The 24,466-nt window shown below is 51.1% G+C and overlaps 12 protein-coding genes across 12 annotated transcripts in view; 3 read left to right on the top strand and 9 right to left on the bottom strand.

Moving 5' to 3' along the window:
* The window catches only part of BU25DRAFT_87515 (uncharacterized protein), a 4,144-nt gene extending 1,043 nt beyond the window's left edge, over positions 1-3,101 (bottom strand). Inside the window, exons 1-5 of the mRNA XM_033712194.1 lie at positions 2,126-3,101; positions 1,896-2,069; positions 1,820-1,844; positions 1,175-1,762; positions 5-1,119 (exon numbers count right to left, since the gene is read on the bottom strand). Of these exons, the coding sequence (XP_033567200.1) occupies positions 5-1,119; positions 1,175-1,762; positions 1,820-1,844; positions 1,896-2,069; positions 2,126-2,984 (2,761 nt within the window). The 5' untranslated portion in view covers positions 2,985-3,101. The remainder of the gene's footprint in view (positions 1-4; positions 1,120-1,174; positions 1,763-1,819; positions 1,845-1,895; positions 2,070-2,125) is intronic.
* A 728-nt stretch (positions 3,102-3,829) lies between these two features.
* On the bottom strand, positions 3,830-4,435 carry BU25DRAFT_330386 (uncharacterized protein; the record flags this gene model as incomplete). The annotated part of the gene is made up of 1 exon (XM_033702353.1): positions 3,830-4,435. One exon carries the CDS (start codon positions 4,433-4,435, stop codon positions 3,830-3,832), a length of 606 nt encoding a protein of 201 aa, XP_033567199.1.
* A 1,330-nt stretch (positions 4,436-5,765) lies between these two features.
* Positions 5,766-6,172, bottom strand: BU25DRAFT_357993 (uncharacterized protein; the record flags this gene model as incomplete). The annotated part of the gene is made up of 1 exon (XM_033703589.1): positions 5,766-6,172. A coding segment is annotated over one exon (200 nt), but the record flags the coding sequence as incomplete, so codon positions are not given.
* Positions 6,173-7,335: 1,163 nt separating this feature from the next.
* BU25DRAFT_309483 (uncharacterized protein) lies at positions 7,336-7,521 on the bottom strand (the record flags this gene model as incomplete). The annotated part of the gene is made up of 1 exon (XM_033702111.1): positions 7,336-7,521. A coding segment is annotated over one exon (186 nt), but the record flags the coding sequence as incomplete, so codon positions are not given.
* A 172-nt stretch (positions 7,522-7,693) lies between these two features.
* On the bottom strand, positions 7,694-9,553 carry BU25DRAFT_87477 (uncharacterized protein). The gene is made up of 3 exons (XM_033712193.1): positions 8,714-9,553; positions 8,233-8,659; positions 7,694-8,188 (listed from the first exon to the last, which is right to left on the bottom strand). Exons 1-3 carry the CDS (start codon positions 9,164-9,166, stop codon positions 7,911-7,913), a joined length of 1,158 nt encoding a protein of 385 aa, XP_033567196.1. The 5' UTR covers positions 9,167-9,553; the 3' UTR covers positions 7,694-7,910.
* A 528-nt stretch (positions 9,554-10,081) lies between these two features.
* On the bottom strand, positions 10,082-10,516 carry BU25DRAFT_309881 (uncharacterized protein; the record flags this gene model as incomplete). The annotated part of the gene is made up of 1 exon (XM_033702115.1): positions 10,082-10,516. A coding segment is annotated over one exon (435 nt), but the record flags the coding sequence as incomplete, so codon positions are not given.
* Positions 10,517-10,810: 294 nt separating this feature from the next.
* Positions 10,811-13,553, top strand: BU25DRAFT_471155 (uncharacterized protein; the record flags this gene model as incomplete). Its single annotated transcript, XM_033710809.1, has 1 exon — positions 10,811-13,553. The coding sequence occupies exon 1, from the start codon at positions 11,022-11,024 to the stop codon at positions 13,551-13,553; it is 2,532 nt and encodes an 843-aa protein (XP_033567194.1). The 5' UTR covers positions 10,811-11,021.
* A 637-nt stretch (positions 13,554-14,190) lies between these two features.
* On the bottom strand, positions 14,191-16,057 carry BU25DRAFT_436649 (uncharacterized protein; the record flags this gene model as incomplete). The annotated part of the gene is made up of 4 exons (XM_033708959.1): positions 15,926-16,057; positions 15,381-15,879; positions 14,538-15,330; positions 14,191-14,484 (listed from the first exon to the last, which is right to left on the bottom strand). Exons 2-4 carry the CDS (start codon positions 15,788-15,790, stop codon positions 14,191-14,193), a joined length of 1,497 nt encoding a protein of 498 aa, XP_033567193.1. The 5' UTR covers positions 15,791-15,879; positions 15,926-16,057.
* Positions 16,058-17,509: 1,452 nt separating this feature from the next.
* On the top strand, positions 17,510-18,133 carry BU25DRAFT_330420 (Kif17 kinesin; the record flags this gene model as incomplete). Its single annotated transcript, XM_033702357.1, has 1 exon — positions 17,510-18,133. The coding sequence occupies one exon, from the start codon at positions 17,510-17,512 to the stop codon at positions 18,131-18,133; it is 624 nt and encodes a 207-aa protein (XP_033567192.1).
* A 434-nt stretch (positions 18,134-18,567) lies between these two features.
* BU25DRAFT_330271 (uncharacterized protein) lies at positions 18,568-20,034 on the bottom strand (the record flags this gene model as incomplete). Its single annotated transcript, XM_033702349.1, has 1 exon — positions 18,568-20,034. The coding sequence occupies one exon, from the start codon at positions 20,032-20,034 to the stop codon at positions 18,568-18,570; it is 1,467 nt and encodes a 488-aa protein (XP_033567191.1).
* A 1,250-nt stretch (positions 20,035-21,284) lies between these two features.
* On the top strand, positions 21,285-22,096 carry BU25DRAFT_304826 (uncharacterized protein; the record flags this gene model as incomplete). The annotated part of the gene is made up of 3 exons (XM_033702048.1): positions 21,285-21,566; positions 21,619-21,966; positions 22,013-22,096. Coding segments are annotated over 3 exons (714 nt in total), but the record flags the coding sequence as incomplete, so codon positions are not given.
* Positions 22,097-22,196: 100 nt separating this feature from the next.
* BU25DRAFT_357980 (cytidylate kinase) lies at positions 22,197-23,696 on the bottom strand. Its single transcript, XM_033703588.1, has 6 exons — positions 23,540-23,696; positions 23,387-23,489; positions 23,008-23,339; positions 22,672-22,971; positions 22,432-22,623; positions 22,197-22,382 (listed from the first exon to the last, which is right to left on the bottom strand). Exons 1-6 carry the CDS (start codon positions 23,678-23,680, stop codon positions 22,278-22,280), a joined length of 1,173 nt encoding a protein of 390 aa, XP_033567189.1. The 5' UTR covers positions 23,681-23,696; the 3' UTR covers positions 22,197-22,277.
* Between the last annotated feature and the right edge of the window lie 770 nt (positions 23,697-24,466).

Raw genomic sequence — 24,466 nt, 5'->3', positions numbered from 1 at the left:
CCACCCTGCGCGTTGACGTCGGCGTCTTTGTCGAGCAGCATCTTGACTACCTGCTCGTGGCCTCCAGCTGAAGCTGCCTGCAGTGCGTTGCCGTATCTTCCACCCTGCGCGTTGACCTCGGCGTCTTTGTTAGTCAACACCTGAGCGGTGTCCACGTCGCCGTGGAGGCACGCATAGTACAGCGGGGTGCTGCCATTGCTGTCTTTCTCGTTGATATCGCATCCTGCCTGTAGGAGTCGAATTACAGCGTTAGTAAGTCCTGCAGAAGCCGCCAGGTGTAACGCATAGGTTGGGGGCGTCTGGTCGCCCCATTTTTGCCTTACGCTGGGAATGTTGTAGAGACTAGTGCTGTACACGATCGTACCAGGAGTTACTAAGAAGTCCATGCGATTGAAGCGCTCCAGGATATCCCAGTAGTCGTGGCCATCTCGCAACACCTTGATCTGCAAAATGGCTGCAAGACACGCACTCTGTTGTCGCAAAAGCGTCTCCAGTTGGTCCATGACATCAAGGGCAGGTTCTTCGCAACTGAAAACATGATAGTCGAAGTTCTGACATGCATAGCCGGCGAAATCGTTTTTTCGAAGTTGGTGGTAAAGGTCAACATATGACTCAGCTGGTCTTTTGAGTGCTGTTAGTCGGATGTACGCGAAACACGCTAAGCTCAATTGTCCGTGCACAGCTTTCAAATCCAGAAGTTTTGCTCGTATGCTTCGTTGCGACAGCCCTTGAACAGTGGTTGTCAAAAACTCCTGCACCGTGTAGTGGATCGGACGGATCGAGTCATTGGCTTCTTCTAGTAGGTTGCCACAAGCCTCAAGGATTACTTGAGGAGGATCGGTCTGTAAATCCTGTCTGACTGTGCACTTCGAGTTGATCGCAAGCGCGTGTTGTAATTCCCGAGTGCTGAGAGGCCTCCGAGCATGGACTGTCCAAGCTAGGCAGTTGATTGCCAAATCCCTCATGTACGGGGACTGGACTTCGATCCGTTCTAGGATCCGAACGTAGGTGTCTGGCAAGCCCTGGGGTAGCGCCTCCAGTGCAGCTTCCACCACTTGGTCCTTATGGGCCTTGCTGGCTTGACAGAGGCTGTCTAGTTGAAGATTAACCCAAAGAAACCTATAACACATTAGCCTGCAAAAACCTCTACGCTGACTACTAGGCATAAACTTACATCCCTTCTGCCTTCGTAGCGAGCGTCCGTATGATCTTTTCCTTGAGTTTGTTATTGGTAACGTAGAGTGTCTTTCCATGCTCCCCAGCTTGAAGCTTTTCGACCTGACTGCGAGCGAAAGTCTCTATGTCGGCGGTGACGTTCTCGGTCTGGATCTGGATCGTAGGTATGTGCTTGTCTCCGAAGGCTTTGGCAATGTCCATTTCATTCCGACTGGTGACAAACACCTTGACATGGCATCGAACCTGCGCCGTCACTATACCAATGATGAATCCAAGGATGTCTTTTCGCTCTTGCTCTGGACACTCGTCTAAAGCGTCGAACACCACGTATACCTGAGATAGATCTGTGACGAGAGATACGAATCTTTCCTGCGTGCCTACCAAAGACGAAGGCAAGGCATCATGTTGGGTCTGGAGCAGGTCGCAGGGCAACCGGTCTTTCCTTCGACACAACTGCTTGAGCAGAGCAGCTACGATCTGATGAAGCTCTTTCAGCCGCGTGTCCCGGTAGTTGTAGTAAGCAAAGCAAAGGGCGACATCCTCTCGCAGTCCAATCCTTGTTGTAATATCTTCAATAACGTTCGACCTCGACTGCGATTGAGAATGAGGTTTTTCAAACAAGATAGGGTTTGTCTTCACTTACGAAAGCACGGATTTGCCGATCCCAGCTGCAAGTTGTCAGCAGGTCTCGTTTTTAAGAGAAGCACAGTGTTGCTTACGTTTTCCGTGGCACCACAGGAGGGATGAGGTGGAGCTGTTGAACCACTGCTGATACTTTGGCTCTCTTATTAGCCAGTCGCATGTCTTTTCTTGCTTCTTCGTAAAAGTGTCCTGGTGGGTTTTCTCGAAGTCGATGCTCGACACCCAGGCGAGGAATGCCGATCTCTCTTTCCCTGGAGATCTGTCAACCACAAATATGAACACGTAACATCAGACTAGGTAGTCATACTTTCTTCTTCACGCCGCCTTGCCCACTCAGCCTTCCTGGAGAAGTCAAAATGCAGCGACTGGACAGAGTGCAGCAGTACGTCGAGATGGTGCTGCAGATCTTCTTTAATGGTCGCAAACTCTGACTCGAACGTGTCCCAGTGCTGGCGCATAAATGCTCTGAGGGATGTCCATTTCCGCTGATCGCCGTTGTCGTCAACAAACACACGTCGCGCCTTCCAGCCAAAGCTGAGCGCGTTCGCGTAAGCATTGACCACTGTCGTCTCTACAAGATTGATATCTGCCGCCTTCACATATTCCGTCAGAGGACCTAGGTAGTCTTCAAAAGTGCAGATCATGTCAGTTAGCTTGCTAAAATACAGTGTGAACTTCAGGGCGAGGTCGATGACGACCCTGACCGAGCCAACCACCAGAGCCGATATTTCGGGGCTCGCCTGGATGCCTATAGCCACGCCTCCCATGAATCTGTTGAGTAGACCCAGGAACTTTGAAAGACGCTCAGCATGAGGTCTAAAAGATGAGTCGTCCTTGTGCGCCGCATCGTAAGCTTGTACGCGGGAAAGCAGGGCTCGCTCGTCGATCGTCTTCGACGCCTGCGCAAACGCTGCTTTCTCGGCTTCGGGGAGCTTCTCTAATGTTCTCCTTAACGCCTTCTCTAGCACCAAGCTATGCGACGTTGGTGCGGCCGACAGACCTGCGCTTGATGCAGGTGGACATGGCGGGGACGATGGAAGTGGAGCCCGGGGAGAAGACGGTCGTTGCGCAGGCGGCAGTGGAGCTGTGTGGGTTGGTGCCGAACGGGTAGTGTTTGACGCGAACAATGCGCGAACGTGATTCTGAATGCGGTCTCGTTTCCGCATTATGGATCAAAGTCGTAGGTCTGACGACCATGTCCGTTACGTGACGTGTTGCATAGTGAAGGTTGGTTCTCCCCTTGCGCTTGCAACAGGTCTTCGACGCTGCGGGGTAGGATTGAGGCACAGCAGGCTGCGCCTCTTTGCAGCATCCACCTGCAAGGCGACTGCGCTCTGATGCCTGCCAAGAAATCAGCCTTATTGGCCGTCCGCTCTCCAGTACCGGACAGCGCAGCGACAACAACCACCACTGCTACAGAACATCTTGAATAACGCCTTCATCCACCCTCAGCGTGCGTACTAAATGCATACGACGAACTGTGAGCGGTAACAGCACCCGAACGATTGTGTTCGCAACTGCATCCACTTGTCTGTGCCCACCCATTCCTGCGCGTGCGACCGTCATTCATCTGTCGCCTTTGGTTCATCCCAGCCATACTTACCGCACAAGCGGGCACAGGAGTTCCCTGCCCCTGCTCTCCGCTATAGCTGTACAAGCTGCAACCTCCATCTCGCATACGTCGTACGAACATGAGCAAAGCGCCATGACGGACACACTGGCGACGTGACCGGTCACAGTGGGAAATAATGAGGCACACAATAATCACTGGGCGACAGCAAGCACCGTGACAGGCACGATAATGGGCATAGCAGGCATGGGTGACGAGTGAGGTGAGCGCAAGGGAAAGCGCAGCAGGACACTGCAAGCTGGCCTTCTGTCACGATTGTAGCACCGAAGAATTTCTCTTCCTGATCAATGTCTCACTGCAGGGTTTGCAGCCCACGCGGATCTGTCTTGAGCCGACTCGCGCTTCAACTTCATGCAGCGATATCACGTTGTAGTCCTAATGCTAGTACATCCGCGCCACTGGGGCTTTCCATGGTTTCGATGCAGTCCCGCCCTCCGCTACAGGTGTTCCGCTCATCTGCACGATCGGGGACATTACTGGTTTCAATGTTTTGCTCACTCGCGCCGCCTTGGGCTTCGGCTCTGCCACGTCTACCTCTGGCGCAGCACTCGTGCGTTTCCGACCACGTTTTCTTTTGCCCTGAGCGTCTTTTGCTGCCTCTTTTTCGGCACGCTTTTCTCGTGCCTCCTTGAGCTCATCATAGCCCATAACCTTTGCCCTCCCTAGTATCAATGGCTTGGTCGATCGTCGAACCTTAGCTTCATTGTTGATCTTTAGTAAGAGTTGGATGTGATTCTGCTGCAGTGCGCCCTTTGCGAAGGATAGTTGTGCAGCTTTGGCATACTTCTGGAGGTGCCTCTGCAGGTCTCGCTTGCTTGTCTCGTCAAGAGCACGAGCATCCTGCTTCATGATCAGATCGTGTAGCGACATAATACCCTCTGCTGATACTGGCGTGGCTGGCGTTTGCGGTACTTCGTTCTGAGAACAAGTCCTCACGGTTACCTTGTCGACTTTAGGAACGATCAAGTCAACGACGGGCTTTGGCATACTTCTGAGCACCCTATTTGGATCGAAAGGAAATAGGCCGCTTGAAGCAAAACCGGCCATGATGTTCTTCGGGGTGAAGGCTTTCTTTCTCGCAGGACTGAAAAGGGAAGTGAAATGCTCTTTGCCAATCGTGTTGACGCCTCCGCGCTCTAGTCGTTCGACTTGTTCGCGATAGGCTGCCTTCAAGGGAGCAAACACAGCAACGTCGCAGGGCTGGAGCTTGTGAGAAGTATGAGAAGGAAGACGACACAGGATGATGTTGTTTTCAAAGCAATGCTCGAGAATTTCCAGGGTTTCATGTGTACCGAAGCCATCGCAGATAAGCACACGTGGCTTGTTGTTAGCTCGTTGCTTGGTTTCGGGATCAAAGACACGCTTGAGCCATTGCAGACTAATGTACGAGTCGGTGTATCCAGTATCAGAGCAGGCGTACTGCCACCCGGGGGTAGGGAATGAAGTCCAGTTGCTTCGGTGAGTTGTGGCTGGCCAAATAATCATAGGGTTTAGGTACCTACCATCACCGCTGATGCATTCGATCGCGGTGATCATTGTGCGTTTGACACGCGCACCTCTGTAGTCTCGCATGTCATCCTTACTTACCAAGACTTTGACTGAGCCTAGCATTGATAGCATGACCCCAGTCTCGTCCATATTGTATACATTCTCTTTCAAGATAGCCGGGTCTTGGAGCACCCTCCCTATCACCTCGAACCAGTGCGTTATCTTCCAGTAGGTGTTCTTCTCGTGACGATTCCAGTCCAGCGCTTTGACTCTTCTCGCTTGAGTCTCTGGATGACGTTTCTCAAAGCCTCGAGTCCAGTTCTTACCGGGCGGCTTCAGCGGTCGGTCTGTCTCGGGTCGCTGGCGGGTGACGCAGAAGGCTAGAAACCGTATGAACTTGATTCGCACAGGCTGTCCGAGATCAGACATCTGTAGAACAAAATGCACAAGAGCATCCTCCTCGTACGGAGTGAGGTACTGTTGGCTTTGGGCCTTTTCTTCAATCGAGCGACGGCCGCACGCACGGTGGTGGAGGGTTGTGTGGGGGACTTCGCCACGGTCTGCGAGAGCACGGTATGATCTAGACAGGCCAGGAGGAACGGGCTGCGCCAGAACGCGGCTGGCCTTGTCCATCGTTACGGACGTGTTGGCGATGGGAAAAGGAAGGCCGAGGAGCGTTCAGGTAGACTCCAAGCGGGGACCGCAGCACACAACGGCTCTGCGCATACGGTCGTAGACGCTTCTAGAAAGGCAGCAGCATACGCCACATCTATTTTAAGCCTCGTACAGACTGGGTATAACGCCGAATTCATTACAGTAGAATACAGGCAGCCCACACATGCACTAATGCAGGCTCATGCATGCCAAGATGTGATGATGCAGCCCGCCAGCTTGGGCCTGTCGGCGGGGGTCTCCTCCTCCGCACTACGGCGCTCCCGGCATGCACGTTCCTAGATTCAAGTGATCTCCAAAACCTGGGGAAATAACCTTCCTTGAACGCGCTTCTTTCCAAGCCCTCCGATATCTAAAAAGAGCCCTAAGGTGGCGAATAGACAGGGGGGTATTGCCAAAGGCTCGTTTGACGGCGTTGACGAAACCATCGACAGCATGACCAACACTGCAGAGATCCTGGTCGGAGTCTGCTAGCCTGGGGAAGAATTAGCTCTTCGACATCGCTTATAAACAACAGCTCTACAAACTCGCAAATGAGAGGCGCCGAAGGTCCGAATTGCCAATCTGTCTCGGGACATGGTGTGTCTCTTCACTTAGGGACGCACCTTAGCGACGTAGCCGCTGTACTACATTGATAGCTACGGTAAATGATATTGCAGGACTGTTGCTATCTAGCTTGGAGAAGACGATTATATACTGACCCTGGAACGTGCTAGTCCAGAACAAGGGTGGTAGGATCTCGTACGGGCCGAATCCCCCCCAGCTGCCGTGAGCAACAAAGTACAAACGCAGCGCTCTATGTTCTCTAGACCTAGCTGTTCCACAAACTTGTGGTGTTTCTGTCGTACTAGCTGCTGACATGTCTGCTGATAGATACCCGACAACGTGTAGACGACTGTGCTGTACCCCCTAGCCACATCTGGCGTGTCAACGTGACGTAGTTTCGTGTAGTCTATCGTCCTGTTTTGTGACTATTCCTACAGTCTGTTCATTGTCAAAGTAGATGACAGGTCTTGCATCCGGGCTGGATTGGATGTGTTTGAACACTCTGTTCCACCACTTCACTTCTCCTCCAGCCTCTGTGGTAGACTTTGTGACTGATCGTTGACGTGTTGCCTTTCATCTTGTACGATTTGAGCAAGTGTCCGTACGAGCTCTGTCGTAATTCCTCGTCGTCCGCAAATGCTGCGCCAGATGTTGACAGATAGCAAGGTGCTTGGTACCAACCAGGTGCCTCTGCACATGTGTTGCAGCCGCTAGATGCTTCTGTCCAGGGTTTTGTAGGTGTCGTGCTAAGACTGAGTGTGCTCGTGGCACATCGGGCCTTGTGAAGGTCGACATATAGGCCGGTGATCCTACTGGCTGCTGGTTTGTCTGTGTATGGTTGACGCTTGGCTCTTCCTGGCTTGGTTGCAGATAGCTCTCAGTCAACGATACGGCTGGGTATTCTCTTGACTTCTGGGATGGGTCATATTTTGCAAATGAACGAGTCTCGTACTAGCCATGTGACTCCTGTTGTCCAATGTTTTATTACGCGTATGCCCAGGAACCACATCAGGTCTCCTAGACACCGCATGTCGTATGCCACCTTGAGTTGCCTCTCAAACTGACTGTGATGCTCAAGCTACTGTGGATGTACTAGGACGACTATATCGTCCGCGTAGAAGAACACGATCAAACAAGTTATGTCCTTGGTCGGCCCTAATCGCAATTTCACCAACGTCTCTTTTAGGTGCCTGCACCACAACTGTGGCGCGTCCTTCAGGCTCTGGCGTTCGTACGTAGACTAGCTGTCCCAGCGGTGCGTTGAGGAATGCATTGAGAACATCGTACTGATACGCTAGGCCAAACGCAGCAGCCATTGCCATCGATGGCTTGAATATACGTGTTGCCAGTCTAGCCGCGAATGTGTCCCCCTGCTCATCCTGGAGAGTAGTCGTGCCGTGTACTTGTACAGGTACCCGTCTTCGTTGAATCTGTACGTGAACACCTGCCTAAGTGGCAGTGCCTGTACGTCTGTTGTTGTAGCTGCGGTTACTGTTGTTCTGCAAAGCAACCCTTTCCTTGACAGCTAGCAAACTCGCTATAGGTAGCTTGTGTGAACTCCTGTCTGAACGGGCGACCGTCCAGATCTCTCCACCGCCGTGGAGGCTTCGGCCGTTTTTCTCTGTGTAGTCGTAGACACTGACGGATTAACGGCCTACGCAACGTTGCCATCTCCTTGACGTGTCTAGTTGATTACTGATATCTTCTCGCCTTGGAGCATTGATCAATCATCTTAGGTGGTCGTTATTCTTGACTGTCATCGCTCCTCCGTCTCGTCCTCTGCGTCAGGCTCAACGATATAGAAATCGTTGTACTGCGACGGCTTCGCTGCCTGCATTGCGAGCTTGTCAGTCCACAACGTGAAGACTGTTTGGACGGCATTGGGAATTTCGGAATCAATCTCGAGCTTGTGCAACTGCTGGTTGGCGAGAAAGAATACGACATCCCCTGGGCGCACGTAGAGCTGGTAGCCGGTCTCAGGAAGCTTAAGCAGGCCACCGGTGCCGAGTACGAGGATCATCGAGTAGAAATGGCCTATACATGTTAGCAGCCGTTATCGGCTAAGTGGCTTTACATACCATCGTCTCCCTCATCGTAATGATAGCTTGTGCCAGCACCTGTGGATATAGACATCGCCATCATGCTCCCAACACCGCCTAAGCGATATGAGGAGGTGAGAACACGGTCTGGATCCTCAGCAAACCATGCCCTGTGTGCCCCTGCGGCTCGATGCCGATCGACGCCGGACAAGGCGAGTCTGAAGATGTCGCTGTGGCTGCATCTCATGCGATTGTAGGTCGGTTCGTCAACATCGCGTAGGTATGCGGCGGCCTTGGCAAGGCTCTGATCTAGAATTCGTATGAGGTTCTTGATGCCCTCGTCGAGGATAGGCTTCTTCTGCATACGTCCTGCAGACACAAACGGTGCACAAGAGTACTTGCGCCACAACCCAATCCAGGCTTGGAGGAAGGTATCGCCGTGGGCCGCTGTTGTTTTGAACGGCATCTTAGCCTGTAGTTATTAGCATCTGCGCAAGAAGAATTTTGCTGTAGAACACACATCTTTCAGCTCCTTCACCTGAGCCAGCAGCCTCTCCGCCTCGTTCTCAGGTACGCAATTGTGGAAGCGAATTGCCGCGTATCGTGGGATGTCTGAGTCGGCTGCGTAGTTCGGGTTTGGGATGCCAGCATGGGTGACGGTGCTGTTGTGAGCAATTGTGGTCAATGGCCTGTCCTCGACGGCTTTTCGAGCCGCCTTCCCTAGGCGAGGCGCTTGTTTTGGGCCAAACTTGGACTTCGCGAGGTAGATGCGTGGCTGAGCAGGGACCTGGAATGGGAGATTATACCGAATCCGCTCCTGCGCCTCCTTCGCGTGCCGCCGGCGGTTTTTGATGCCATCCCTCTTTTTCTGCCGCATAGACATGCTCAGGTGCGATCCAATAGTGGTGGCTGGGGGCGGCAAGGGCGAGCGGCGAGGAGGCGGCCGATTGCGGGCTTTTTCAGGGGCAAACATACTGAGGCAGGAAGCGGCCGACTGCGTCGCCCAAACAGCCGGCTTTCTCAAGCTCCGGGCAAGGGGCAGTGACGCAGCCTGACGGCGCGCAACCTACAACAGCAATAGCAAACTGACGATGCGCAGTGGTCTTGGAGGGCCAAGGGAAGTTCTGGGAGGTTCTGGAAACTCTGTAGCAGTCTGCCGTAGTCCGGGAATGCGAGCCAAGGTTCTGGGATCAGGAAACAGGACACTGGGCAGTGATTCTGGGTCATCGCGGCAGGATGTATAAGAAGTAGACACCACAAATCATCACGGGGTTGATGTTGTAGTGGTTGAGGGAAAACGGCAGGCCTCTGGGGACAGATGGTTTTTTAAGATGAAGTGGGGCCTGTCAACCGGGCACAGCTGATCGGATGGAAACCAATTCCATGGCAAATCTCTTGTTTGACGCACTGCTCCCCTGGCTTTTCCTCAATGCCACCGATTCTGATAACGAAAGAACACAAAGAGTAAAGGCAACCAGTAGATGAAAATGTACTAAGGCACAAAAAGGGATTTGAAAGAGCGCAGCAAGTCCATGTGTGATGACATAATTGCGGACGTGCGGGGGTACGATTCAGGATTACGTTTCCTGTATGTTATCGTTGTCTGTGCCGTAAACCGCATTTATGGCACAATGTACAAGTTGCCCCGTTATCTGATTATTGAGGACTTGACAGAAGCAAGTGGTTGGCCAATAACGGATGGTATGTATTTATTACTATGGAATCTAGCCATTGGCATGTTGATATTCTACAAAAATAGCACATAAAAGCTTGCAAGTAGGCCAAGACCTATCATGGGTTTCCTGTTCCCAGAGTTTGAGATAGGTGGAGATATGGCGATAGAGCTTGGTCCAATGTTGGCCGAAATTGTTCCAGTCGGTGCCGCCACAGTTCTGTTGTGAGAAGGCTGGTCCGATGTAGGCTGCTGGCAGGCAAGTGTGGGTTGAATTTTCGCGGTGACTGCTGAATGAGCATTCTGCAAAAACACGGGATGCGCCCCACCAGGATTAAGACTAAAAACCATGCCTGCGTGACAATGGGATGCCTTGACACTTTGGGCGCAAAAGAACCACTGCGGATCTTCTTTCTGAACCTCATACTCAATGACAAACTTTCCGCTTATGTTTGCTGGGTTGAACTGCCTAAAGCCAGAGTCAAAACCTCCGTTGTATTGACAAGGGCTCGATAGGGTGCTCTGGGTCAATGTATGATTCGAAGCAAGGAAGTTAAACACAATGATGCTGCCCACTGATGCGTTTAGCGAAGAAGGAGAGAACACGAGCTCCGCTCGACCGCCCACATCAACTGTTGAAGTGGCTTTGGGTTCACCAGTGTACGTTGAATTTGCTGGAGTGGCTGGTTCAGTGGTCTGAGCGGTCTGGTTCCATGCCCACGGCAAGTGTGATGGCTGAGGCTGGCCCCACGAATTAGGGCCAGCAGTGTCCAAGCTAGGTGTGGAGGCCAGCACCACGACTCCTAAGGCTAGAACGATAAAAGAAAGATGAAGAGCCATGGTTTCTTTCCTGATGTTCCAGCCGCACAAGGCGGAGCAATCTTTATCACATAGAGTGCGGGTCTATGTGTCCTGGATTCAGGATTCGGTTTCATCTTTACCCATCTCTTACTTCGTCAACGCACCGTAGACCCGCTTTCAGTAGCTTGGTTCCAGAACAATGAGACCACGAATACTGCTCGTAATTGCTATATAAAAGCAGTCTCTTCTTTCAGGATATACTGGAGCAGAACAAACTCAAACTCCCAAACTTGAGCCGGACTCAAGATCTAATCACCTTCACATACACTACCCACTACGAAACTTATTTACCACAATGTCAACCGATCTTATTCTTCCTGGGCCTAGTTCGGCGTCATTGAACATCGATCAAGCGAAGGCGAAACATGGTAAGGGAAAGGGAAAGGGGAAATACAGAATTGAAGAGAAGAAAGATACAGAAGGGAATGAGAGCGAAGCATCAATTGATGATCCACGCAAAAAGTCCAAAGGGAAGTCGAAAGCTATATCTAGAGAAGGAGAGGGCGTTGAAGAAGTCGAGAGCGATGCCCCTCCCGCTGATGCCAAAGAGGATGATGCAATCGACGAAAGCGAACTGTCTTCTCACGTTGATTCAGAAAGTGATGTGAACGCTGATGAAGAGACAAAGACGGCAAGGAGAAACGAGAAGCATGCAGCGAAACTGGCTCGAAGGGCAGAGCGAGGGGAAGGGTATTATGACAAGAGAGACGCCGCAGACAAGAGACAAGCGGCCGCTACGGCAAACGAAGGCTTCTCAAATTACATGAGTAAGCGATCAGATCGAAAAGCTCCTGAGGGACGACCTGCACCGGTTGATAAGGAATGGCGAGGTTTGTACTTTATGCTCAAACTACTGTGGACTCCAGGCGGTAAGGCCGAGTTGTCAGGACCACGGATAGAAATCGTCAACCGGGCAAACCAGAATATCGAGCAATACTGCAATCAGATCGTAAATGTCGACGTACAATTCAACACCAAGGCCAATGCACTTTACCTTACGAGGCTAAAGAAACTCGAGGAAGGCCTTGCTGGCCAGTCAGAAAGTCAAAAGGTGCTGCGTAGAAAACAGCTGCAGGTTCGCTGTGTCAAGGAAGCAGGACAGCCTTCCAAAGAAGAACTACTCAGCAGATGGAGGTTTCCAATGGAAGAACTCCACGGGCAAATCTTCGCCATAGAGAAAGCACTGAAGGAACTTAGTGACCTACCTTCTGAAGCAGCTTACAGCAAGAAGATCGCAGACTACAATCAACGACTAGCGGCATGTCAATCTGATTCCAAGGAGTCGGCTGAGTTGAAAATCAAGAAGGTCGACAAGGAGAAGTTGTTGGCAGCTCGAAAGGACAAGAAGACGAAGCTGCTCCAAACAGCCTTGATTTTCCTGGACAATCTACAAGCAAAGGGTATCCCACCGAACTCAGTCTTGAGCCATCGAGCAAAATCTGTGTTCGAGGATTTTGTTTCAAGCTCTAAGGAGAATATGGAGCTTTACAATGCGCTCAAAAATGAAATGGAACGACCAACGCTTGAGCAGCTGGATCAATGGGGCGATGTTATTGAACCAATGTACGACTTTGTTCAATGCGTCAACGGCATGGTCACAGAACAGGGCATAGGAAGAGCAAACGGGTTGATCGAGCGTTTGGAGGAGACTAACAAGGCCATCACGGCTCTGGAAGAGGCGAGAGGTGATAATTCCTTACCGATGTCCATACTGGGGGAGGTGCTTAGGCATTACAAGGACGGACAATACGAACAAGTCCAGGTCAGTATCACAAGGCTCCTAGAGCAGCTCCGTCAACAAGAGGCAGCGGTAGGTGTGGTGCGAGCTATAGAGTTCCAACAGCCTCCGAGCGGTCCCGAAATTGGTTCACAAGACGTTGCTCGACCTTCGGCAAATGCGACTACTAAACCTTCGGCAACTGTGACTGCTGAATCCACTGCAAGCTCAGCTGCTGCATCCGCGGCAAGCGTGACTGCCAAAGTGGTAAATCCCATTGCTGGAGCTTCAGCTACTTCATTTGTTACGGGTACCAACTTCACGGAAGATATGCTCCGGAATATTGATGTCACATCGCTAACATTAGGAGCAAATGTGGCCGAAATGTTCCAGTACGACAACGGCATGACGGAGCATGGGCCTCTCATAGCGACGAGAGCCTCCACAACAGACAACGCAAGGTTCAATCGTTACTTTGTGAACGCTGGCCTCGACGTGCCAGGGCTGGAGTACTACAAGGTTTTGAAAGGAAGCGACTTGGGACCAGGAGGTGCAGAGAAGTTGGCCGAGCAGAAAGTGGTCAACTTTGATCTGAAGCAACGAAAGAGAGACATAAAAGGCGCGCATCCGATCCAGAGCATCGGCCCATGCGTGGTAATGCCTCGAGCTGAGGGTTACGTAGGCCGTGGAACGAAGGAACGTCGTCCGGATAGCTATATGAAGGTGGTGTACAAAGACAAACCCGACCCAGAATTACTCAGCAGGACAGAGTTCACACAGCTCGTCGGGCAAAGGTTTGGGGAAAAGCAATTCTCAAGCATGATGACGGCGTACACGCAGAGGCAGACGTATTTTGAGGCATGTAAGATCCAGAAACTTCATCCGCAGACCCGGAAACCTCTAACCCCAGTCGATCTGGAGGAGACCCCGTGGCTCTTTCCAGAAAACGAGCGAAATGGCACTAAGGTCGAGGAAGTAGATGAAGACGAAGATGAGGATCTTCTTCGAGGAGTTACTATTGACTCTGGTGCTCTTCCTGCTGATATAGGTGATAGGATGGATCTCGCGGAGACTGGGCAAGCGTCTTCTTCGAGCTCTGGTCAGTTGTAGGCAATAGTGCTAGTTACAGTGCGTAATATAAGCAGTATGTAGTTTTGTAACTGCGTGTGCAGTGTCGTTCCAGAGGCTGTGGTCAGTGATTGTATTGCTATCTGTTGTTGTTTTGGTGATGTTCTTGTACAGGAGCTCTCCGCTCAGAGGTAAGTGCACTTGCCCACCGGGCAGTGCCTTCTACAATAGGATTTCATGTGACCTAACCCACGTAGTTACAAGTTTCTACAAATGCCATGACTTCGCGTACACGTACAGAATGCAATTAGTGACCTCGCTTCTCAATCATTACAAGATACCCGCATTTTCACGTGTGCCCAGCTTCGCAAGGTAAGGTGCGTCCCTAACTTAAGTGAAGAGACACACCATGTCGAGAGACGGATTGGCAGTTCGGACCTCCGCCCTAACGTCCTTCCCTACGTGCCGGGACGCACGGTATAACGGGACAGGTTCGAACTTCGGACCTTCGCCATCTTTTGAAAAATCTACTTGGGAGATGATTATATAGAGCTTGAGTGGGCCGCTCGGTGATAAAACACGTTGGAACACACAAACACGAACGTGTGGCATTCTATCAAGCTGTCCTTATACGACACGAACTGGAGAATTGACTGTCACATCAATTGGTACAATATTGCTACAAACGGCTACGCTCATCAGTATCCGACCTATCCAACCAACCCAACCAATCCTGCGTGCCTGCAATCCAGTGTTGGACACTATCAGGTTTTGCTAATTCATCTAGGGTCTGAACCTGCTTAAGAGACGACTGCATTATCTCAAGATGGCCCAGTTGATACAAACAACGGGAAATGGAGGAGACAATCGAACGGGTCGTACGGCCATTAGTCCTGGGCAACTTGTGGATTGTTTGCAACGCTATGTTCCAAAAGCACATAGCCTCGTTGAAGTTGGACTGGATGTGAGAAATCTTGGCTCGTATAACATGTGAGCGCAGCTTAGAAGCCCGGCACGAGATTGGACCTCGAGACAAATCTCAACTGCTTCTTCGAATCGTCCTTGGACAAACATGACCTCCGCGAGAGATAGTTGCAGGGCAGACAAGCCTCGAGTCGGGAGGCTGCTGTGCTCTCGCCGTGTCATCTCAATCCGGAGATAGTCTTCTGCAGAGCCTGTTTCGTGAAGCTCCCGTAGCGTGTCTGCCATCTCACATGTAAGGTCGCTCAGATCCTCATCAAAGGTGTCGACGCCGCGCTTATTGACTATTCTGAACGCTTTCTCGAGACTTATCCGCGATTCTTCAAATCTGCCTTGGTAGCGCAAACTCTTCCCAAGCATTATTTGCTTTCGAAGAAGCACAGTGTCTTCCATTAGGGATGGGGGGTTAATGGGTTCCCAATCCTCTAGTGTTTGCTGAGCAGTTGAGATGTTTTCCACCTGGATGAAGTTCAGGCACTGCTGAATGGCTATTTGGCCGGCTACAGAGTGCATCTGTCTCGGCACATTGGGCGATGTGTTATACTGCACAGCATGCCGAAGACCGTCGACAGCCTTGTCGATGTTGCCAGCAAGTCGATCCAAGATGCATTGTGATTGTGCAATGCAAGAGTTCAGATACGAATGGTTGAGCCCACGGGCCGCTGCTTTCGCTTGAATGACTGCGAATCTTTTCCACTCCATAGTCGGAAATCGAAAGGATTCGATAAGAGTGAGGGCAAGGTCGACTCGGGTGCTCTCTGGCAGGCACTCAAAGCTACCATCAAATGCTTGCACGGCATGTTTGAGGTGTGGAACGAACAGTTCGATGCTCTGAACGCTGTTGTAGCATCAGAAGCGTATCTGTTTACAAGGTCGGCTCTAACTTACGAAGGTTCGAGATACTTCCAATGGATCGCTCTATATGCGACGATTAAAGCTTGACGTCTCCAAAAATCAGTCTGCTCTTCAGACAAGGCTTCATGGATGCGACACGCAAACTCTTGGTCCATGGAACACTCCGATGTGCGAAGAGCATTTTCAGTCCTCGAAGGATCGGAAAGCAGACTCGACAAGTCCGAAGAGAGGTCACAGGTCGACGCGTCGATGTGCTCCATTTCGCCTTGCATAGTCCAGCGACTGCGGGGTGTCGCTCCACGGACGAGAAGATCTCTGGGCACTTCCTCACCTAAGGAGAGGAATGAAAAGAGTACTAGCAGAATGGTGGCGTCTTCAGAGCCTCTACGGCTGATCCCGTGTAGACACTCCAACGTAGTTGCTACGAGCTGTGTACTTGACATTGTGTGTGATGATCTGCTGATCACCCGTCTACCTGGAGGTTCCGAGTGCGCAACAAATTGATGTGCTTCGTTGACGAAGAGACGCTTTGCTGAGTGGCATTAGCAACGAGAGCATTCAACACTTCGTGGTCTCACATCGAAACTTGGCTAAAGCGTTTTTGACTAGTGGGGTCCATCGAACGCTTTCTTGGCAGATATCTGTCGTCGCATGAAGCTTTGTAATGGGCCGGACAGCGGGCGGGCGGGTGAATGCAAGAAGTCAACAAGGCTACCCGTCAGAGCGAACGGAATATAGAAAACCGATGCATGAATAAAGGGATGGGTGAGGCGAGACGCCAAGCTTTTGTGCGCACCTAGGCCTCGGAGCACATCCCTGCTGCTGGCCGCTTCTTGGCTCCGTGTCTGCTGTGCCACTCACTGTGCCACCTAGATTTTCAATTGTTACGTGTATAGAAGGCTCTGCCGAATTTCACCTCTGAGCGCGATAGCTATATCTACAGTGCTACAGCTTGTTTCTGGGCGAAGAAGAAAATTCATGAGGTGTCAGCCACCGCCGCTCCCATGTTTTCGTTCAACGCGCGACTCAACGCTGCGCTGACCACGCCCTGAGACTCCACCACAGCCGTGCCGTTCTGCTCGACCAGATCCGCGAGCGATGCTCTGCGCCAGCATCGCGAGTCGCGCTGGTGAATCTTGGCGGTGGGGGGTGGGTCCAGCATATCCTTGGGTCGATACTCGCACGACATTTTGTCCAGTTGTGTCGTGACTGACAAGGTCATGTTTTGCGCAATGCCATATCAGTGCAGACCGACGATGTACATTCGCTCGGATCGCCGTACCGCAGGTTCATATCTGGGTATGTTAAAAGAGACTGGAGAGGAGAACCATAAGATAGGGCAGTCCCTTGATGGTGAAGTGCCGTACGATAGTCGGGGAGTATCTCCAAGGGAGCACGTTGCTGTGCCACGTCGACATTTCAACATGCAAAAGCTTCCCGAGGTTGTGAGTGTTCCGAAATTCCGTGCGCAATCATCCCACGAGATACAGTATCCCGTACTCAAGAACAACAAGATACGGTATCCCGTACTCAAAGACGAGCAGAGAAACAGGGACATGAAAACGGTGTCTCAACTATCTGTTGAATTCTGTTCTCTTGATCCGGACTGACAGCTGCCGTGATCCGCAGGCAACATCTTCAGGAATGCGGAGACAGCACTCTGTCATCGCAGCACTGACAAGTGTCGCTTGGGTGATCGATTTCACCCACAATCCGCACTCGTATCTCTACTTTGGAATATGCACCCAGTTTTGGAACCCAGTGTCCGCAGGCCTAGCATGCTGGAGTATCTCAAGTTCAAAATATTGGAGACTTATACAGACGTTACGAGCAATCAAGATCCGCCAAACATCCAGTCCAACTCTCTGCGCCTCGCGACCGATTGGCACCGGCACATGAACAATGAACAAGCAGACGATGGCGCGATACCCGTTTTGTTATCACAAAGCAACGAAGACGACCCCTGCCTCGAGTATCTTGCACAACAATTTCCTACTGGAGAGTTCGAGAACTGGACAAGATGCCAGCAGCTGCTTCCGCAGGTTGACGTGGCCTATAACAGCGTTCCGGTCACTCTCAAGTCATGGCAAGCATGGGCGCAGATAGTCACGAATGCGGCATGGTATCTATGGAAGCAAGCGGACTACGACATAGCGCGAGAAATGATCACTCAAGCGCTAATAGTAAGGGAGAGAGTACTGGGACCGAATGACGATCGGACACTGTTGAGCGTTGAGATCCTAGCGGGGGTCCTTTCAAGTCAGGGAAATCACAGTGACGCAGTGAAACTGAACAGGCGAGCTTTGAAAGGATTCAGGAAGACGCTGGGCTCACTGCATCCTTTTACGCTTACAAGCATCAGTAACTTAGCCTTGGTGTTACAGCATCTAGGCAGGTACGAAGAGTCGGAAGACCTGAACCGTTTGGCACTCAGAGGAAGTAAGATGCTGGGATCATGCCACGCAGACACTCTGACAAGCATGAGTAATCTGGCACTAGTACTGCAGCACCAAGGCAAGTACAAGCAAGCAACAAAGCTGAACCAGCAAGCTCTAAGTGGCTTCCGAGAGACTCTTGGGAAGCGTCATCCTTCCACGCTTGCTAGTATGAGCAACTTGGCGCTAGTGCTTCAGTGTCAGGGCAGATACGAGGAGTCTGAGGAGCTGGCAAGGCAATCACTAGAAGGCAAAATAGAAGAGCTTGGATGGTATCACCCTTCCACGCTTACGAGCATGAACAACCTCACGCTGGTCCTGCAGCATCAAGGCAAATGCGAAGAGTTATAGGAGCGTTACCGGAGATCTCTGGAAGGCTACAATATATAGCGTTCAGCGTACGGCCTTCGTACGTGACTTGAGTATCGAGCATAGCAGACATACATATTGCAATACCATCCATGACATCTTAACTTGTATTGAGTTAAAGTGAGGGTGATCCAGGGGTTCGGGACGATCGGTCTAACTCAGATTGTCAAAGAAGGTTCCAAGATCAGACGCGATTAAAATCAACTCCACAAGAGATCAGTGGAGAGGTTGTGATGTTACATATTGCAAACACCAGCCGTCTTTGGTGCTCTCATCAATACGAGAGGCCATCTTGAGTCAAGATCCCAGAATCCTCAACACGAACTCATACACCCCCAAAGTAATCACCGCTGAAGGTATAGAACGAGCCATGAACGTGCCTCATACGCTCGGTAGCAGTTATCTTATGGTGTAAGTCACCCAGCAGAGATCGCTGGGTTAAGGACCCTATCCAGAACCCTCGTGATCTGCGGGAAAAAGACGTTCGCACCCCAGGAAAAGATGACCGCCAGCGCTGATACAAATTCACTGGCATGGCGACCTAGTGTGGTCCTCCAGGCTCCCAAACATGCCATATGGTGCAACGGAATATTTTCCTCGTCTGTTGTTTGGTAGTGGATCCAGAGTTCGTGTATAGCGCCCTCAGTCGTACAGCTAAAAACAATGCGTGGTGCGTCGTTCTCGGGATCTTGCGCTGCGAGAGACGCCAGCAGCCTAATTGCACACGTTCCACCTCCTGCGGCTTGGTTTTGTGCCCCTATAAGGTTGCCATCGGTGCTCAAACCCTTAGCTTCAATGATGAAGAACGGAAAGCGCATGTCGCCTTGTGTGGTGTGCGGATCGCTGAGAACCACTTTGTGACTTTGCCAGTAATCAAGTAGGAGCGCATGATTGCGACTGAAAGCCTCTCGAGAAATCCCAACAGTGATATCTGGTTTTGGCGTCGTGATTGTACCGTCCACATCGCTGGCGGACGAGGGCTCGCTTGGCTCTGTGGACACAGGTGGGGAGGCGAGATTGAAGGGAATGCTGTCAGGTCGCACGTGGATGATGTTGGAATCAAATGAACTTTGACATGATTCCAATGACACGTGCTCTTGGGGTTTCGAAGCTACAGGGTTTGCTGATAGGGGTGGCCAGGGCAAAGCCAGTATAGGGGTCGGATTGGGTGGTTTGAGCGAGGCGAGCCAGAGCTTGTCGCTGCAATTAGCACTGAGAGTGCGGCGCCAGGGTTGGATTCTGGCGAGTTTTTCCACCACGTCACCGTAGAGATGTGTCCTGTATTCTGGCTCAGAGCCAGTTTTCCTCGCCAGCTCGCAGCACTCGTCTCGATACACAACTGCGAGCTGATTGACCTCACTTGCCGACCCCGCTGTCCAAGCTCTACTGCCATTATGTTCATCCGCAGGTTCATTGCGTGTGTGATGGTTGGTGAGAGGAGCAATCTGCGGATGGTCGAGAAGATCGCGCAGTCCTTCCGGGAGGAGCGCTTCGATATTGGGTGGGAGATCATGATCACCGTCAACAATGATGTTCACGGGCTTCAGCACGGTGTTGCGATATTGCGAACTCTTCTTCGTCGGGCTGCAGGAGCGCGAACGTCTCTGCGCCTTCATGTGACGTAGTCTCGAGCTGTCTGACATGGTGTCCAGTACCTGAGCATCGACCGAGGGAGAAGAGACAGGAGGTTCGATGCAAGGAGAGCGTGTTGAGACGTCGTTGACCCAGCTGCAGATGGAAAGGGCGCGCTGCGCCCAAGGTGTGCTTGCTTCCTCAGGGGCGGTGAGACACTGCGCAAGGCTGGGGTTGGGTGGGGACGAGGTCGAAGGCGGGGTAGATGTTGCCGCTGGCTCCAGACAATTGCTGCAATTGTTCTCGAGCATCAAACTGGGCAACGAGGCGCGACGGCGTTTACGCGTTGTGTAGACAAGCTCGCATCCTGCGCGCTTCATCTCTGCACGTGTCCTAAAAGGGACGTAGATGGAAGCGCAGGAACAGTGAAAGCGATGATGGTAATGATGGTCGGCGTGATTGTGGATGTTTTGTGGTTGTCGGGTCAACAGCAACCGCACCGTCCAGGTCATTCGGGGAACGAAACACTAGTCCCGCCCCCGCACCGACTAATTCTGCGTCTATAACACCAGCACCTAGAGTGCAGAGAACCGTGTCCCGCCTTCATCATTGTCAAATACACGGTTTATTTGTCCACTCAAGGGCCTTGCTGCTTTGAGGTCTCAATTTTAAGGTCTTAAAGAGAGTGTGAACTCGCATCTGCGCATCTACATGCCAGACCAGACGTTGTCTGCAGGTTGGCGTTCAAGCCAGCGACGTTCGGCTTCCGCAAGGACGTAAGACACGCTCATAAAGCCCTTACTCTCCGCCAAGGAACGTGGTGTTCGCAATTTGTTATCTAACTTTGTAGGATTGGCGCCCAGATCCAACAGACATTCAACAACTTCGAGCTCCGGCTGCAGTCGCTCTCTCGACACAATGTCGCACCCACTCGAGGTTTGGAAGCAGTACTACGACATTTCAGATAACGCTCATCTCGATCTCCTCATCATCCTCCAGCAAGTGTATGGTATCGACACTACGTTGGACCCCTCGATTACTGCTACCAATTATGTATCTGGTCCACCTGAGGTTTCTGCTCAAGCTGAGTTGTTAGCTCAATCGTCTATGGCACTGCTTGAACCTGTCCCAGGACTTCAGCACTTCCGGTCTGAAGACTACCTGTTGCATTGCGATGGTCGAATCGATTCAGGAACATCACTAGAAGCAATCATAGCCTGCCCTGGGGATGCCCAGTATAGGAATACTGAGGACACAGCTGCCGGTGAGCAACCACCTTGCGCTCGTTGTTGGCTCAGGAAGCAGAAGGTACCATTTCCGCTTGTGACCTAGACTCTTATTGACAACATATAGTGTAGAGACCGTAACAACTCAATATGCGCTGGTTGCCAAGAGCTTCACATTCCGGCCTCACTTTGCAGTCGAGTTAGACTCACTGAAACGTCGGTCTTTGTGAAATGCAAGTGCAATAACAGACGTCTTACCTCACGTACTGACTCTGGTAGGGCAGCAGTTTCCTTACGAGAAGAAGCTTGCTTGGGAGAACCTCGTTATGGATGTGCCCATATATACAGTAGACCTGCAGCACTTGCCCTGTGGACCAACGCTGAGTGTTGATTGTTCTCCTTTCGAGATCGCAAACTCCGATCAGATACGATTGTTCCACAAAACGACTCAAGGTTGGGCTAGCATGGAAACTACTGCGTTCGCTCTCTCCAAACCCATCGATGATGCAGCTATGGACGATTATGTCCAAAAGCACGTAGACCTTTTCCTCAACCAAGCAAAGGGCGGCTCGACTTGGCTAGACACCGTTCTGAAGCATGCATCCAACTACTTACAGGTGTGTTTGTAACCTCTCAGAACAACTATACAGATGATCTGATTGTACGCAGGATGATCTCATCCAAAGAACATTGCGCTTGTGGTCTGCCCATCGACTCCTTATGCAAGGCTGGCAGCTAACCTTTCCTGGGTCCCTTGGAATGCCACTCGTAATGAACCGAGGGTCATTCCTTTTCAACACGACGCCAGCTCCGCGCGTTCTCCAGAACCAGCTGGATCGTAGACTCGAGCGGTACTGTGCAGATAAAGAAGCAGAATGCTTGAAAGCACTCTCACGTACTTTGCGCCAAAAATATCGCCGCGAGTGGACCGCTACCTTCATCTCGGCAGTTATTCTGTTGCATACGCGAGAAAGGGATATATTCAGATTATTATACTGGACTCTCGACGCAAGCAATGTACATCTCATCCATTTTTTCTCCGGAGTGCACTAATCTGTGATAGACGTACATATGGCGGCATCCGGAACCTGCACGTAGACTCATAGACCGAAGCCTACACGCAAGCAATGTCCTCTTGGGACATCTCCACTTTCGTGGCGACACGCCCGAACCATTCATGTCTCTTGAGCATCACACAATTGTGCCTCAGGGGTCAGCTAAAGAACGATACAAATGGATGTACGAAGACAGCGTCGATTTTTCTATATGCAGATTGGCATTTAATAAACAACCATCACAACACTTCGAGCAGCTGAGCATGACCGACTTTAGTTAGGCCCGGTCTTTGGGGCACTTTCGGAAATGCGGAGAATTTGTTGGACGGTCTCACGTACATCCGTATAAACTTCACTCACTGAGCCAGAGCACTCAACCTGCATCTATGTTAACGCGTGGCCACTATCATTGTCAATCAACACATACATCGAAACATTGCCCTTGTTTTCTGAGATGACCGAGAACCTCAGCATTGTTCGCGTTGAATGTTTGAAGTCTTCTCACGATCGATTCCGGATTGTCGTCTATACGTTCCGAGAGCGATGAGCGGTTGCGCAGACGATTCAACAGCTCCGTCTCAGTACACGTCAACGAGATAGTCGCGTAGTCATTGGAGATCTGGCATTCAGAGTTAGTATACGCCCGTCATGACCTGGAAAAACTCACCTTGTCCTCAAAATCGACGACCTGTGCGATGCTTCGGGGAAAGCCATCGAGCAGAAAGTTGTGCTTCTCTTGCGAGCGTGCTTGGACTATGGCTTGCTGCAAGAGCTGAGTTGTGAGTTGAGCTGGGAGGAGTATAGATTTTCGAATGCTCTCAGGTATGAAGTCGCGATATGGAGATTCCGGGCGTGCTGCCTCGACCCGCAGTAGGTCACCGACAGAAATATGGTGCAGTCCGAACTCTTCTGCAAGAAGAGAACACTGTGTTCCTTTTCCAACGCCAGGACCCCCTGGTACTATTAGCTAGATCGTGACTTGATTCGAAAACTTACCTGAAACGAAGATGACAACTAAACGGGTCTTCGTCCGTTTCGTAAACTCTTCATGCTCATGTAAGCAATCATTCAGCAAAGGCTGCAACACTGGCAGGGTAACCTTCTCTTTCAGTGCCATGAATTCACCCAAGTCTGTACCGCTTCGCCCTTCGTACACATTTGCTTGCTGGATACACTCTAGCTTGTCGATTTCTCGGACCAACATTGCCGCTGGAGATTCTCCTCTTTCATATTCATACCACAAGTCCAAAATAGAATCTGCGAAACTCGGATTCGAGGAGCGAATGGTACACGCAAGGAATTTCAACGCCATTTCTTCTCGCTCAAACTTTTGCTCTGATTTCTGTCAGCATCCAGGCAAATGATGCATAGGCTGAATGGACCTTTGCTAACTCCGTCCGATGGAGTGATGTCGCCTATCAGCGCTTCTCCCATATCATGAACTAGAGACATGGTGACAGCCCTCGTACGAACAAAATCATCGATCTGAATCTATTCAATGCTGGTATAATGCAATAGGGCGCAACTAATCTTACGTCTGGTACCATGAGGCACATAATTGCCATTCGATACATGTGATCACTGACGCTCTCGGGATGTCGAACACCACGAAGTACCCATCCTTTTCGTACAGTGTTTTTTAATCTCTCAATCAACTCGAGGAAGAAGAATTGCATATTGGCTGCTGGTAACGGCTCTGATGACAGTTCGACGTGAGAGCCCAGAAAGCGGGGTATTCTTGCACGGAATAAGTATTGATCCGGTACTAATGGATGGACTCGCGTACATCACTCATCCGAACCCGGAGAATCATAAATAATACGCCAACATTGAGAATCTCGCATCTTGAACTTAACGCGAATTATCGCACGCAGACGTCTGCTCAAGACGTCGTCACGCTACATGCCTCAGTATCGCACACACCAAGACCAAGGTCACGGGTCTTGACGAGATCAAGAATGAGCTTAAGAATGCTCCGGAGATCGCTCAATGATCTGCGGCGAACATATAACATAATGTTTACGTAGCGGGGGAGGCGAGGGCAGCGCCCAAGGAGACCACAGAGGTGGGTAAAGCAATACTAGAGATAACGAGAGAGATCAGGAACAAAGGCCATGAGCAGGCGAACGGTCCAATGAGCCCAGAGGTGTTCCACTCAGAATTGTCGGCGAAGCTTGGTGTGGCTTGCCGACACACAACTTCATGCACATGTAACGTTCCTTCGGCGAAGCTTGGCGTGGCTTGCCGACACATATCTTCATGCACATGTATCGTTCCTTCGGCGAAGCTTGGCGTGGCTTGCCGACACATATCTTCATGCACATGTATCGTTCCTTCGGTAAAGCTTGGTAGTTTCGAATGTTCATCGGTAAGCCACAGCAGGTCGACATGCCACTACCTCATTTGAACCAATCTATCGGTCGAATTCAGATCTTGATGCGCTGTATGTGGGCTTAGAAATC

The sequence above is a fragment of the Macroventuria anomochaeta genome (assembly GCF_010093625.1).
Source record: "Macroventuria anomochaeta strain CBS 525.71 unplaced genomic scaffold BU25scaffold_2, whole genome shotgun sequence".
Lineage (NCBI taxonomy): Eukaryota > Fungi > Ascomycota > Dothideomycetes > Pleosporales > Didymellaceae > Macroventuria > Macroventuria anomochaeta.
This window is presented reverse-complemented; position numbering and strand designations above follow the sequence as displayed.